General features: G+C 39.0%; 1 protein-coding gene across 6 annotated transcripts in view; it reads left to right on the top strand.

Annotated features, from left to right (window-relative positions):
• Positions 1 to 15317, top strand: part of PDLIM5 (PDZ and LIM domain 5) — a 121823-nt gene that overhangs the window by 26538 nt on the left and 79968 nt on the right. For all 6 annotated transcript variants that reach the window (XM_088163966.1, XM_088163972.1, XM_014875272.2 and 3 more), the window contains exon 3: positions 15155 to 15306. In XM_088163966.1, the coding sequence (XP_088020092.1) occupies positions 15155 to 15306 (152 nt within the window). The remainder of the gene's footprint in view (positions 1 to 15154; positions 15307 to 15317) is intronic.

The following is a 15317-nucleotide window of genomic DNA, read 5'->3' as shown; positions in this document are numbered from 1 at the left end:
TTGGTTAGTATTGGATTTGTAAGGGGATGTTGTTACCATTGCTAGTATCTGGCCCAAACTTCTCATCAGCTAGAGTTCTCTGCAAAAATCTGCAGTTTGGCACCATGGTCTCATCAAGGGTGCCCAGGCTTATGCCCTCCTTATTTCTGTAATGACTTCCTCCCTCAGATGGTTTCCTTGGAGGAGACAGCAAATTGCATGAATTTTTCTTGTGGTAAGGGAATGAATACTGTGTTTCAGCCACGAATGCTCTGTTAGTTCATGCTCTTGAATAATACACATATTGTAAAAAGGAGCTTCAGTGTCTCTATTTGACCTAATATCCCTCTCAAGTCACAGATGTCCGTATGTGGATGCAGAAGAAAACCTACAAAGCCACACTAACCTGTTATTCCCCTAACTTCATTTATAAGTGGGCGTATTTCTGAGATGATGTTTTACTTCCAAGGTCTCCAACTTTATTCATGTTTCTGCTTTTGTCATGCTTACTATTCTCTCTTGCTAGTGCGGTTTGGCTTTTGTTCTTCATCTCTATACTCAAAAAGCACTGCAGAAGCACACCTGAGAGAGGCTGTATTGTATCAAAGGTCAAGTATTGGCCCTGTTACTTCTAAATAGTAACTTTATTAGTGTGTTATTTATTTTGGGTCAAGAAAAGGTTGTGCAAGATGCTCATCTCCTCCTTCAGTTCTCAAGTTTGTGTGGCTGCTGAGTTGGTGACTTGTAACAGAGTGTACAGAGATCAGAATACTATGGTGTGCAAAAAGTTATTATAACCTTCTCCAGTTAGTGTTCAAGAGGTTAAAGGACAATCTCATTGGAAAGCTGGAGGGGGAAAAGGTAAAAAAGCATGTCCAGCTGTGTTGCAAGCCTTTCTAGTACAGCATTAGTTTCTCACTGCAACCAACTGCAAGACTTCTGCTCAAAGTAATACAAGTTTAGCTTGCATGTGATTGTTCCAGGTCAGCTTGAATTCTTTATGTGAGTGAAACAAAACTTTAAAGTGAGATTTTAAGCATATTAAAATAATTTCAGTACCAAATTCTAGTAGGGATAGGTCTTACATTTTTTTGTAGCCACGTTGGTGCTAATTATTCAAAATTCTGATCATGGTGTGCTCTTGTTTGTATTTAAGGTATGAAGATCCTTTATTCTCAGCATGCCTAAACATATTTATATTGCTATAATTGTGCTAAGTTGCTACTTAAATCTAGCAGCTTATAAAACAGGGAAAACATCCCTGCACTCCCTGGAAAATCAAACCTTTTTGTGGATTAGCAGTACAGGCTGTAACTGAGCAGTAGCGAGAAACAAGAAATGCTTCCAGACCATTCAGTGTCTGGAAGAGCCGCTCAGGGACGTGTGCTGTAAATCTAGGACCTCCCTCTGCTAAGTTGCATAATTTTAGGATATCTGATGCCTTCTAATAGGTAGCCAGAGAGGAATGTCTGAAGCTGTTAATTTCAAGAAAGACATGATGGATGGCTGTGTGAAAAGCTCAGATCCTTCAATAGCATTTTCATTATTCCACTGAACATTTTCTTTTAGAAAAGGGTTGAAGAAAAGATGATGTATTTATGAGGAGAAAGCTTTGCCCTAGAATTGTTTTCTTAAATAGGCAGGAAATATGCAAAGAGTGCACTTTCGGATCAGGCTGATGTGAATCCTTGATGTCACCAGCTCATATGACATGAGAGCATTGCTCACCAAAGGTCACTGGCTGCACATTAAGTCTCACTTTCTGCTTCCATGTATGTTATTCCTGCCTTCCATCTGCAGAAGCAGGACTAGAGATGCTATTGCTGTTTGATTGATAAAGTGTGCCTTGAATCATGGTCTTGGGTGGGAAGCCATTGGACTCTTTTGGTTCTGGTGGCCAGCCTGAGTCTATGATGGCCTCAGCATAACCCATCTCATCCTGCCTGATGATGTTTGAGGAGAGAGGGAGCAGCAGGCAGGACTGTGGTATTTGTGCCTTTTCTTAAATATTCCCATAAACTAAAGGTGGAGCCTTGGTGATTTTGGAATTCTCTGCATTCCCTGTCTCACCTCAATATACAGGAATGGCTTTGTTTGATTGGCTTCTTTCCCCCCCAGCCCAAGTTTTGCAGCTGAAAGTTGACTTATTTTGTCTCGAGGAGCTGTTTTGTAAACATTAATGCACCTCTGCTCAGAGTTTGTGTCTCACTGAAGTGAGTTATATGTGTTAAATTATGTGTTTGAATGTTTGTCACAGCTGATGGATGCATCCTGCCATGGGGAAGGAGCAGGTACTGGCTTTGCCAGCAGTCCCAGCTGGGGTGAACCTCCAAGCAGGAAGCTGCATGAAGGCAGAGTAGCCCTGCCAGGACAGTTCTCCTGCCCTGCTTTTCAACTTTCTTGGATATTTCCACTTGCTGGTTTTGGTTGGTAGATGAAGAGGTTCTCACTGCTTTAGAGAAGCATAATTTTTCTTGGATTTGGACTGATGTGGAGAATCTCTTTTGAGGATAAACTTTCAGTAGTGAACATCTAATATGATTTATTCTGAATATATTTTTGTTTTGAAATGGTCTTTCTTCTGCCAAAGGATAAATTGTCACTCACACTACCAGCTTTCACCAGAGCCTTACTCATGAGTGGCCTACACAAACTTGAAGTATACAAAATAGAGTAACACTCAGGGTAGTAGGGCAAGACAAAAAAAACCAAATCATCAGGGCTGTAACCAAAATATTGGTCAAAAAGAGCATTATTTATAAGGACCAGAAACTTTGCTCTTAATTTGGTATAGTTGATGCTGAATTCAAGAAAAACAAGGTGGAAAAAAAGCAGGTGCTCATAGTTTTATTTTTTTAATGAAACTCTTCCAAAGTCTTATTTCCAGCAATTCTTGAAGTAAGGTTTGCTTTTAGAAATTGAAATCTAGCAGGAGTCTTTCTACAGTAAAAGTTGTTGTTGCTGTTGAGTAGTTAGTGAAAAAAGCCTGAAGTTACGTGCCTGAAAAGTTTCATGGACTTAACATGTCAGCTCTATGATCGTGTTTCTCAAAAGCCTTCTCCTTGCTTGTTGGTCAGGCTCTTTAGCTTTGAAGGCATTCAAGAGGCTGTATCTAGATCTTGAAGGTTGAGAAGAGTTTAAATCACATGGAAATCACTGTGACTCCTGTGTGAAGTAACAGTATTTTGTACAATTGTCAGCAATAATAGTAACATAAAATATCCCCCCAAATGAACAAAACAAACCAAACCACACCAAAAAAATCCACAAAAGAACCAACAAATCAAAAAAAGAAACCCAAAACCCAAACAAAAATAGCAGGAAAAAACAAACCTGCAGGCTTTCCACACCATCTGTCTTGGATCAAGCTGGACAAATGAATGCATATTGTCTTTTTGTGTTTTGTTGTTTTACTTGGAATTGTTTCCTAGCTTTGTAGCCACTGGTGTATATAGGATTTTTATTTTTTTCGGAATGTTAGAGCAAAATTTAAGACTCTAAATGATTTAAATGTTTGTTTCCTTAGATGAGATTGTAAATTCTGCTTTGGATAGGGAGGATTTCTTTCTCTATGTCTTGACTTTGAAATGTCCTGATTTTAGTTTGGTGGTGTAGGGCTACATACATACAAATGGGAGGAGGGGAGGGAGAGAGAAAGTGGAAATTAAAAAAAGAGGAAAATACACCAGAGAGCTGTCACAGCTTACAGGATTCCTCTGCAAGCCCAGACTTTGAATGGTCGGACATATTCCACTGCACAGTGTGAAGCTGAGAGCGAGTGGTAGATTGTTGCAGGAAGTAAATTTGAAGGGTTGAGTTTTCTTCATCGTATTTTCAGAGCTATTTGATAACCAGCTTTATTCATTGTTTAGCTGTGTGTGTAACTTTCAGATCTCCAGATGTCCAAGGAAGAAAAAAACATGTTGTGGCATAACTCAGACTTTAGGTTACTATAATTAGTTACAGTGCAACTCTCAGCAGCGAAACTCAGAAAATCGCTAAAATACAGCAGCTAGAAATTTTGTCAAAGTTCTCAGCTGCAAAAGTACGCAAGCGTTTTCCTCTCTGGAGCTTTAGTAAGAAGGTTTTGCGTGGGTTTATGTTTAGTCTTGCATGTCTGTAATGCATTTGGCAATCGAATGGTAAGGAAACTTTATTTAACTTAAGGGTCTTCATTTTGCAGTCAGAAAGTTTTTCCTGAATAGCTCCCTGTTTGCTCTGGACAGCTGCTTTTTGTTGTACACTGCCTAAAAAAACGCTGATAGTTTTCATGTGGTCTTCTCACACAGGTCTCTAGCATAGAGAACAAATGCATTTTTATTTATATAGAAGTGTGTGTAAAAATACTTATGCACAAATATTTTCTTAAAGAATATATATGTATACCAGTGCCTACAGTAGCATATCCAGTTTTACATCCATTAAAAAAAGTTTACACAAAACCCCCACACCTGGAACTGTATAAAAAAATCACATAAAAGAAATGTTTAAAGCCAAGCAAACTAAAACAGTGTATTGCGTGCATGTGTGTGTATATATATGTAAGTAATTTCAAAATGGAAAATTAAATTTGAAATTATGTCCTCATGAGCTTTATTAGCTTATGATCAAGATTTGTGTGTCTTAGCTAAAAACAGCTGTATTAATTTGTTAAATGATACGCAACTGCTTTAAAATGTGTTTCTTGTTTTCTGAGGGCTTTTTATTGGACTCTTTCTGCAATATTTCATACTTGGGGTTTTAGCCAGCATGTGACTGGCTTAAAACAAATGACTGCCATAATATTCCCTTGATGTATAAAAGGCAAGATACCCACAAAGACTTACTAATATCCCCTCTTTTTGTTTTATTTCTTTGTGCTAGAAGTTTGCTTTTGACTAATCCTAAGGAGTTCTCTCTCCATTGCATGAAGGACACATACATACAGAACTGTGCTTTCATGAAGGTTTGGGCACTGTCAAACTGTTATTTGTTACTTTCCATGCACTTCAAAACATGTTTATTTATCTGAAATGAGTTGTCATCTTTCATATGTTTAAGATTGCCCTTTTCTTCCATGTTACCAAAGGGAGGTGTCATAAGCCTTCGTGCCTTTATAATTAAAATATGAAGCCCCTACGGATGTAGCATCTGCACTCTGATGCATTTCTTCTGCATTTCCTCCTTGGGTGCTGAGCTGCATGCTCAACAGAGAGCTGGCACAAGTGCAGCTCAGTCTCCAGCCCTTCCTGCTACTTCTGTGGGTGTGGTGCCTCTTATTGCTGGGCTTGGGTTTCACCTCAAAATGGACTTGTACAGTTTTTGCAGAGTGACATTTTGGGATGGCATTCAGGTTAGTTGTCCTCTCTGGACAGATGATTTGTGCCAATAACCAATTCTTGCAGTGTCTGAACTTGCCTCCGTTTTCTCCTTACTTATATGGTGCAGCTTGACATTGTCTCAGTTCTTTGAAGCAAGCAGGTTGCTTTCTGCTTTTTGATGCATGCCTGGATTCTGGATAGGGGAAAGTGAAGCAATGACTGGTGTATTATGAGGCATTCAATTTGTAGTAGCATTTTCTTGACACAGGCTGGGTTTTTTTGGTTTTTTGGTTTTTTGTCAGATCAGTTTTTGGTTCACACTCCCCACACACCACAATTCTCTGCTTTGCTTTCATATGTAGAATTGCTTCATTAGTTGTGTTTCCTTCTCACTGCTGCCATGTACAAGAATCTTTGTCCTGGGAAAGGTACTGAAAAGGAAAAATACATTTATTTTTAAATTACACAATATAATGTATTGTGCTACTTGTAATTCTAAATTGGATGTTCTGGCAAGCATGGGGTGATTGCATCACATTTGATGCAGAAAAGGTATATCCCATTAAGAGGAGCTAAATCATAGACCACGAAAACCTTATGAAAACAAAATGACACAGTTGGCTACTATGATTACTAAGGAGATGGATGTTCAGTTAGTTGAACTAATTTTATCATCTGCAAAAGAATAAACATAACACTGTCTGAGAAGGGAGGACATACACCATTTTATGCTCTCCAGACATTGTCATATGTATAGCCTTTACAGGATGGAAATTAATTTCTTTGGAAGTAGCTGAGCTCAGTCCCTTTTGTCACTTCACACTTAAGCTTTATTAGAGAAAACTAACTCTGCTTTACTTTGTGTTTGTTTGGGAGGCCCCAGCAAAAACTTAATAAGTTTCCAAATTCAAAACTTCAAATGAGAGAGGCTTGAAGCTTCTTTTCTGATACAAATCAAATGGCTGTGGCTCCTAAGTGTTGCCTGTTAAGCAGTCCCAAGAATTCATGTGCTTTAGCTGTGGAGGTAATTTGTGTTAGCTGTCCAAAAAAAACCCCACATCCCAAAAAAACTAACCACTACTGAAGGAGAGATGTGCAGCTCCCAAAAGCTAAAGCAGCCATACAAAATTTGTTGTGTTTCTAGCACATTTTGATTCCATTTTCTCTTTCTGTCTCTCTGAGAAATTAAGTAGGCAGGTTTTTTTACCCACTGGCATGTAGTTTCCCAGGGAGCAACCTGGATCAGTTCTGTAAACTCTCTGAGCAGAAGAATAATCATCAGAGAGAAGGCAGCCAGTTAAAATAAATAAGGTTCTTAAGGCATGCTGGCAGCATGAGAACACAACTGAGCTCCTTGAGAGAATGGTTAGTGAAAGCTAAGCATTCTCTCAAGGATGATAGGACCTTAAATATCTTCAGACATTCTGGCACATTACTGTAAGTTGTCTTCCATCACTCAAGTGTTTCAAAAGTTTTTTTGGAATTACACTTTTTTGGAATTTTGCTTCCTGCAAATACGATTCTAGTCATAATGTCTGAATGATTTTGCCGTAGTCTTTTTGACAACTTGTTTTTTGGCATTGTGTTATTTCTTCTCCAAATCAGAACATTAGCTGTATCTTGTTATTCAAGAAGTTATAGCCCATCCTATCTTGATGGCAATCTTTTCATGTCTTTGTTCTCCTGAATGCTTCTAGAGGCTTGGAAAAGCAAGACCAGATGCTTAGTCTAGTTACATACCAATAGAACTACATTTGAACAGAATAGTTTCTTTATTCCTCTTTGATGTGAGTGTGACTTTCAGTCATTTAATAATCCTTTGAATTCCAATTAGTGTTTCCACATTAACTTGTGTGTTAGTACCTGGATAAAATGTTCAAACTACATGTTAAAACATTAATTGTACCAGAATTTATTGCTGTATATGTAAGCAGCTATTTCCTTCCCACACCAGCAAGGTCAAAAGCAGGGATTGTACTTTCTAATAACTGCTACCAGTAATCATGACATAGTAGCATTCTGTCAAAAATTAAAGCTGAAGGCGCCTTTTCTGAAATTGTTTCTGCTTCCTTACATCCTGAAGCAGTTGGATTGTCATAAGGGAAGGTAACAAAGGTTCTTGCTCACAGAAGAGCTGAGCTGCAAGGAAACCATGATCAGTCAAGCCATGACAAGTGAAAAATGGCACCACTTAATAATCCTTCTGGCATTGGCATGTGGAAACTGTTCCTGCTTATTAGCAACCTGTTCTGGGGCAAGAGAGGGAAGCTGGGAACTGCTGCTAGCATTCAAGTTCAGTTGTTTGGTGCTGGCGATTGTAAAATAAAAGAGCACGTATTCAAATGGCCTGTACATGATGCAGTTACTCTGCTTCATAAACCTAATGTATATTTTTGGATCCTTTTCTGTGACAACCCAATTGTGTGTAAGAGTGATTTAGGCTATGTGGTGCCTCTCCTGTTTTAAGTAGCCAGTGTCCTCTCATGCTCCTCTGTAGATGTGTAGCTCTACGTTTAGTGCATGCAAGGATGGATAGAATTAGTGATTCGTGCATGAAACACATCCTTGAAAGTGCCAAAGCCAAGTTAGTTTAGTTTTATTTGGGTTTTTTTTGTTTATTTGTTTTTGTTTAAGACAGTAAATAAATATTTAAGGTTGTAATACAGTAAGAGAAAAAGTTTAAGGCAAAAAGAGTGTTGAAACCATTGGTCTTTTTCCTAGAATGTGAACCCACGGGCATGCTCAGCCACGTTTGCTTAGAGGGAAGACTCAAACTGTGTTAGTTTTTGTTTGACATAATTTCTGAATGTGAGACTATAGGGATACACAGCTCAATCATGTTAAAATATATGTTGTTGTCAGGGTTACTGCTGTCAGAACTGAGAATGAAATGTGAGAGAAGGTTTTGTGGTTCTTTGCTGGCAAAATGGGTGGATGCCTGTGGGTTCTCCCCATTTTCCCATGGGCTGTAATGAACTCGTTTGGGTCTGCTTCGGCCAAGTCACTGCTGCATTGCAGCAATGGAGCTGTGTTTTGGAGGAAAAGGATGGAACAGACCCTGGGGAACCTGGGAGGACAGTCCAGGAGGCAAGGCCAGCTCTGTCACCAGGTCTGGGATGGCACCTGCTGCTGGTCACCTGCCAGGCCAAGAAGAACGGTTTGGGCTTTGTTTTACACTTGTTTTCCTTATACATTATCTTTAATGGTTATTTAATGGTTGTGTTGTGCATGCCTTAGGTTAGAGCTTTATAAATCAGACTGAAAATACCTTTGAAGTTACAGGGAGAAAAAGGAGGGAAATGAAAATGTAGTGAGTGGGAGTACAGCCGCATGGAGTGAAGTGAGGGCAGGGTTTTCTACTGGTGACACATAGCAAAGTACTCTGGTAATCAGACAGGTTTTCTGATCTAAGCTAACTTTGATCCTTGCTTTGTTTGGGGAAGAGCTTTAGCTTATTCGAAGGACTGCCTCATAACCCCTTTTTATAGCTGCTTGTGTCAGCGCTTTCCACAGCAAACCCTGCATTAGGGTTCTTATAACTCAGCTGTATAAATTTGATCTGGACTTTAAAACTGGCATGTATGTTCTTGATTTGGAAACGACTATCAATGCTGACTGGCTAATCTGTTGGCTATGCGAATAATATTGCTGTAGTAAAGGCTTGAGGAACATGATACAGCTCTCAGTTTCCATTGAATGCAGAGGAAGCTTATTTGCCACAAAGAGCAGGTGCTCTGATGCTTTTTTTTTTTTTTTTCTGTCATGTAGAAGTTTTAAGCTGGACCTCAAGTGTCCTAAACATGTCAGGAGTCTGGAGTGTAGGTTTTTGCTTCCTTCCCATCAAGGAAGCAGGTGAGGAAGGGCTTTGGTGAGCCATCCCATTAGCTATATCATGCTGGAGCACAGTGTTACCCTATTTGTGCTTGTGGTCATCAGTGTGGGCCTTAAGTGTTCCGTGCTCAGGCTCTTGAGGTCCTGGGGGAGCAGGAATCGGGTCAGATATGCAATTTTTGTGATGGAATTGGTGCTGCTACAGAGCATTAGTGTGTCTCCCCCTTGTATTTTGGAGTGAGCTTCTGCTCCTCTCTTTCATTAATTCACAAAAGGGGCGCTTTTTAGCTTACTTTGAGCTCTATGTATGTTTGTGAGATTGCTGTTATAATACTGATTATCATTTCAAGGTGATACTTCAGTCAGGTGGAATGAAGCTAGGGATAAACAAAGTAGTAACAGGTAATGAGTGTAAATGTTAGCATAAAGTGTATTGTAGCAAGGAGATAGAGCCCTGTGTTTTGAAAAGGCAGAAAGCTGAATAAAAGAGTTTGCCTCTTTGCTTATGTTGTGGTTCTGCAAAGTTATTCTGTAATGTTCTTTATCTAAATGAATATGTTGTGTTTTGGCTTTTTACTTAAAATTATTTATTATAGGGAAAAATGTAGACTAAAAGAGAAGCAGGAGTGGTGACACAAAGATCACTGTCTGGTTGCTTTGTGCTTTAAACTGAGTTGCTACAGCCAGCTGTGGATCAAATGCTCAAGAGGTAAAAATCAAGCTGGAGGGATATCAGCTAGCCCAGGAAGTTTTAAATCAGGATCAATGAGTTACATTCTCAGAGAAAGTTGCAGATGACATTGAAGTATGTTTGTGCAATGGGAGAATATTATTTACTGTCAAAGTACAAACCAGTTTCTTTGGGAAAGTCATTGTGATGTACCATCATACAACGTGGTTGCAGCTAGGATAGATTCAGGGCAAACAGTTTGGAAAATATAAAAGGCAGCCTCCATCTCTAGTCAAATAGACCTCTGTCCTATGAATAACTGCAATTTAAGTAATTCATTTATTACTGCGTAAAAGCAAAATAATGACAGCTCAAAGAAGAGTTGCTTGTTAGGTTTTCTTCTTAGTCGTGTGAGGGGGAAAAATAGGTAGTTATATGTTAAATAGAAATTAATTAGGCTGCAAATTACACTGATTCATAGATAGATGCACTTGTGTGCACACATGAAATTGCCCTGGACTCTTTCAAAATATCTAATTAAAGCTTAAGAGTAAACATTAAAAAGCTGTTGGTTATTGCAAAACAATAGTGTGATGGCTAAAATTTAGCTCAATAAAACAGTTGTATTTCAGGGTATTTTGGGTTGTTCACATTTCAAAACCTGAGTTGTAGAACTATGCTGAGATGCCTTTTTATACCTTGATTTTGAAGTCCATCCTGGATCAAGAACTGCTTTACTTCAGTCTTCATTTGGAACGTGTTTTTGGACAATTTGCCGTTTTGGAATTCTGATGATGAAAACGTGAAGAACAACAATATTTTTTTAAAACTTTTTTCAATTTTTTTTTTTTTGCCAAACAAAGCTGAACTCTATCATTAGATGGGTGATTTCACTTGTGCTTGTTAAAAAGCATCCTGAGCATCCCTGGATGGCCCAGGCTGGTTGTTGGCTTTCAGTCGTGTAGCTGATTGCTGTGGAGGGGCAGAGGTTTCCTGCCGGGGGCCGTGGGAGTGAGTGGCCTCAGCAGGTGCCTGGTCATGAAATGTCCCTCCTGCTTGCCTCCCCTTCAGTCTCCAAATGAGTTTTGCAGAGTAGGGAGATGTGGAATTAAGTAGGAGGAACCATTGCTGGTTTGGCAGTTTTGTAGCTTTCAAGTCTGTGGTGTAACATCAAGGGAAAAATGTCTGCTTTTTTTTGTCTCTCTAATTCATGATTGACTTTAAAAACCTGATTCATACTATAAATACAGAATTAAAACAGATCCATCAAGGATTTTAAGAATATTTGTAATGTTTAGAGTTTAGCTGGATTATTGGATAGCCAGTTTTGTGACTTTATTGCTATACTCCATATACATCCTGTTGCATTGATTCCATATGGTGACAATAGGCACATTAAATAAAAGTATGTTCTAAGGATCACCTTTTTTCCTGATAATTCTGTACTTTATGGGTGACTAAGGCAGGATAATGTTCCTAAGGTTAAATTTGTACTTTTAACAACAAAATCACTTGTGCAGGACAAAAAAAAAAAAGTGGTAGAAAAATAGCAATGAGATAAATATGTAGGTGATAATATATTAGCTTCAAATGGTATAATGTCTTCTATAGCTGTTGAATTTTTTTAAAATCTAGGTAAAAAAATTGAGTTTTTTCCATTGTGACAAGAACTATGGGTTTCCTTTCTCTTAATTTTGTTTTGAATATCTATGCCATTTTGGTTCAAATATCTACACAGTTTGGCATATGTAATCATTATGTATACAAATTTATTGTTTGTAATGGTAATGCACAGTTCAGCATCTAAGAAGTGTCAAAACTGAGGCTTCAGGTTCTGCAGTCTGAAAAAGATCCTTAATTATGTCAAATGTTCTAATTCCTCCTTCAGTGTTCAGTGTAGATGTTCATTTTTATATACTTGTGATAATATTCCTCTTTACTGGTGGTAAAACTGCCCTTGTAGCTTCAGTCCCACTTCAGTATAGGTGCTCCAGAAGCCAGGTCTGCTGACCAGTACTTTCAGGGAACACTCACACTCTGGCTGAGATTTCCTAGAAGTATCAATCTCATCTCTCCTGCTTAGTGAGACAGATCTCTTATTCAGAATCAGTAGGTGTTACTTAGAAGTCTTATCCACTGTGTCTAGATAAGGAGATTACTACTCTGACATCTCTCTGTGTGCAGTTCTTTTCCAGCAATTTTCTTGGATATATCTGTGGCAGCACCACCTATAAGGAATATTCCATTCTCTGTCTGTACAACAGGACCCATGGACATAACTAGGGACTAATCACACTTTTCAGGAAATTTCATCCTGGGGTTTTGCTGAAATGATTTTACAGGAAACTTGCAAAGAGTTTCATCCCCCATAGGCAACAGTTTAAGAATGACCTCTTGAAAGTCAGGTGGTTGGTTGTGGGTTGTTGTGTGTTGGCCACTATAATTACACAGAAATGTTTAACTTTTTTTTTTATTAACACATTTGCTTTCATTAACACTCCTGGGAATGGCAAGGCCCCTCCATGAAAATAGTTACCCTGAAGCTGGCTTTTGAAGTCTTAGTCTTGAACTGCGTGTAGGTTGCTTTTTTCTTTTTTCATCACAAATTACAACATGTCAGCATCATGTGCATTTGCACACGTTCTGAGAAAGCTAAATTTTTTTTCACCGGGGAGTCCAATCACAAAGCACAGCGATCCATTTGACCTTTAGCTTTTAGCACCCTTACGTTCCTTTCCCTTTTCCAGACCTTGCTGGCAAATGTCAGCATGCTATAACATATCGGCTTAGGGATCTGTTTATGGCAGGTCCTACCCTTCATCCAAAGGTTTGAGGAGCTTTCCTATAAATAGCTATGTTGGTCATAGCTTTCTATATGCTTGTGGGCATCCATGATTGGTGTTTTATAGTAATCAGGCCTTTTAGCTCACAATTTGGGTTTGAACACCCAATTTTGGAGGACTTTTGGGTTTTCTGTTGAAGCCTTTTGTAAAAGGATTCACAATACAACTTGCAATTCTTATGACTTCAGCAAGTCGAATAGTTTTTCTGAAATCAGGGTGTCTCCTTTTTCCTTCTCCTCTTTCTTTACTTCCTTGCTCTGCAAACTTTTCCTTTTTAGCATCCTCTGTTTTCAACTCTGGCTAAAACAGCTATGTTGATTCGTAATGCTGAGGGCCTGGCTGCTGTTTTGAATCTGAAGATAGGACAAGTCTTCCTTGATCTCAGGCCTCTTCTTTCACCAGGTTAACACCAAATGGGAAATTTTTTCTGATTTTGTTGAAAATTTTCTCTGTTGTTTTTTAGCTTCTAAAGATTGCTACTGCAATCAGCAAGTATGGAACTGATGTTGAAAAATGCCAGTAGTCATGCACTGAATGTGAAATTTCTTGGGTTTAGTCTATATGTTGTCAAATGGCAGTATTTTTGGAGTTTTGCATTTGCATGTGTCTTGCAACATTACGCAGTATTTTTTCTCAGTTAAAGTATTTGTCATCAGATGCTATCCAGTACATGTCACAGCTGTCATGTATTTCTAGTTGCTTGGGTTTTAGGAAAGCCCTAACCATATTGGATAGGCTGATGGGACACCCTCTACAGGTTTGCCCTTCACAAATGCAGAGACTGAGCCCCTTGCATTTCATGCATTATTATCTCTTTACCCACAAAACAGCTTTCAAGATGTAACCTCACTTCTGTTGAAGTGAACGATGTGGAGACTGGTGACTGTAAAGTAACAAGGAACCAAAACTTGTTGGTCCCTACTGCATGAGCTAAAACAGGGGCAGTTAAAAAACAAAGGAGATGAAAAACCTTCCTTTGTCTACCTTTGAGAAGTCATAGAATCACAGAATTGTTGAGGTTGGAAAAGACCTTTAAGGGTCACCAAGTCAAATTGTCATGGTAGCAGCACCGCCATGTTCACCACTAAATCATGTCCTCAGGTGCCTTATCCACACATGTTCTGAGCACTTCTAGGGGTGGTGATTCTACTATTTCCCTGGGAAAGTCTGTTCCAGTGCTTGACAGTGCTTACTATGAAGAAATTTTTCCTAGTATGCAAACTAAATCTCCTATAGTACAACTTGAGTTTGCTCTCATCCCATCACATGTTACTTGGGAGAAGAGACTGACCCCCATGTCACTACACCCTCATTTCAGGCAGTTGTAGAGAGGAATGAGGTCTCCCAGAGCCTCCTTTTCTCCAGGCTGAACACCATGAGCTCTCAAGTCATGGTCTGAAGCACCATTTTGGCTCAAGGTGAATTCCACTTTTGAAAATGAAGATAAAGTAATTCTACCGTTTGCAGCACTTCCTTAAAAGCAGTAATTTCTTGAAGGAACAGACTCATGCTTGCAGGCAGAGGACAGAGTTGTGAGGTTTTGTGTTCACAGCACCAGCAGCTACATCTCTGCTGTAAGACAGGAAATACTTCTGGAAACATAGAGGGAATTTACACCATCCAGGACTTTTTTTTTAGCCTGCTATAAAATGATTAGCAGATTGAGGACCAGGGATATAAACCAGTGCATAGATCTTACCATGTGTTGCTTTAATTTCTTTTTCTGTTCTTGGAAATGAAGGTAGTTGAAATTCAGTTGCATCAGGTGAAAAGATTGATTTATTGTTCAGTTGGGGCCAATAATGTGAACTTTACAGCGGTTTCTGTGGCAATGTTGTTTCATTCAAGTGGACCAAAGGCACTTGAACTGAACTTTGGCAGTGACCTTGATCAACGAGTCAGACTTCTCAAGAGGCTTTTCTTATAGTGATTTGAATATACTGTAGGTCATTGAGGCCTGTAAACCTACTGAAAGGCAAAACAATGTCCTGCAACCATCCTGTCTGAGATGTTGAACTTTGGACTTTCTAGTAGTTGCAGCTGGGGAAAAGTGAGCTTCACTATTAAGCCTTCCCTGCACATGACTGGTCATTAACAAATAAATGAACTTTGAGGAGATTTTTAAGTGGAAAATCTAGAATGGAAAAAGCTGGTTTACGGCCTTTCCTCTGGTGAGAAAAATTTCATGTATGAAGAGAAAGGTGGCTGGAACTTGGAGTGCAGGAAACTGTGAGTGCCTGTCCCTGCTTGTGTCTCTTCATGAATGTCCACAGCTTCCACTTTTACAGTAATGTAGAAGTGAAGTTTGATTTTGAAAAACAGGCTATACTGTGTAATACTTTGATGTTATTGAAGTGAAGTAAGAATGAATACTTATAGGTATTGCAGCAGTTTTCACAGGACTCACAAAGGAGAAAATATTTTTTTTTTATTTCCATGAGACAGCACTATGAATAAAATACTGTGATTTTGTATTCAATATAAACATAAACCATCCAAATTTCTCATTTAGCATTCTTGCAATATTTCAGCTTAATGACGGTGGCAAGGCAGCCCAAGCACACGTGGGGATTGGTGATGTGGTTCTCACCATTGATGGGATAAGCACAGATGGGATGACTCACCTAGAAGCACAAAACAAGATCAAGGCATGTACAGGCAATTTGAACATGACTCTGCAAAGGTAAGATAGCT

This window comes from Sturnus vulgaris, chromosome 4 (assembly GCF_052056855.1).
Source record: "Sturnus vulgaris isolate bStuVul1 chromosome 4, bStuVul1.hap1, whole genome shotgun sequence".
Lineage (NCBI taxonomy): Eukaryota > Metazoa > Chordata > Aves > Passeriformes > Sturnidae > Sturnus > Sturnus vulgaris.
Note: the sequence above shows the minus strand (reverse complement) of the source record. Positions and strands in the feature narration are given on the sequence as shown.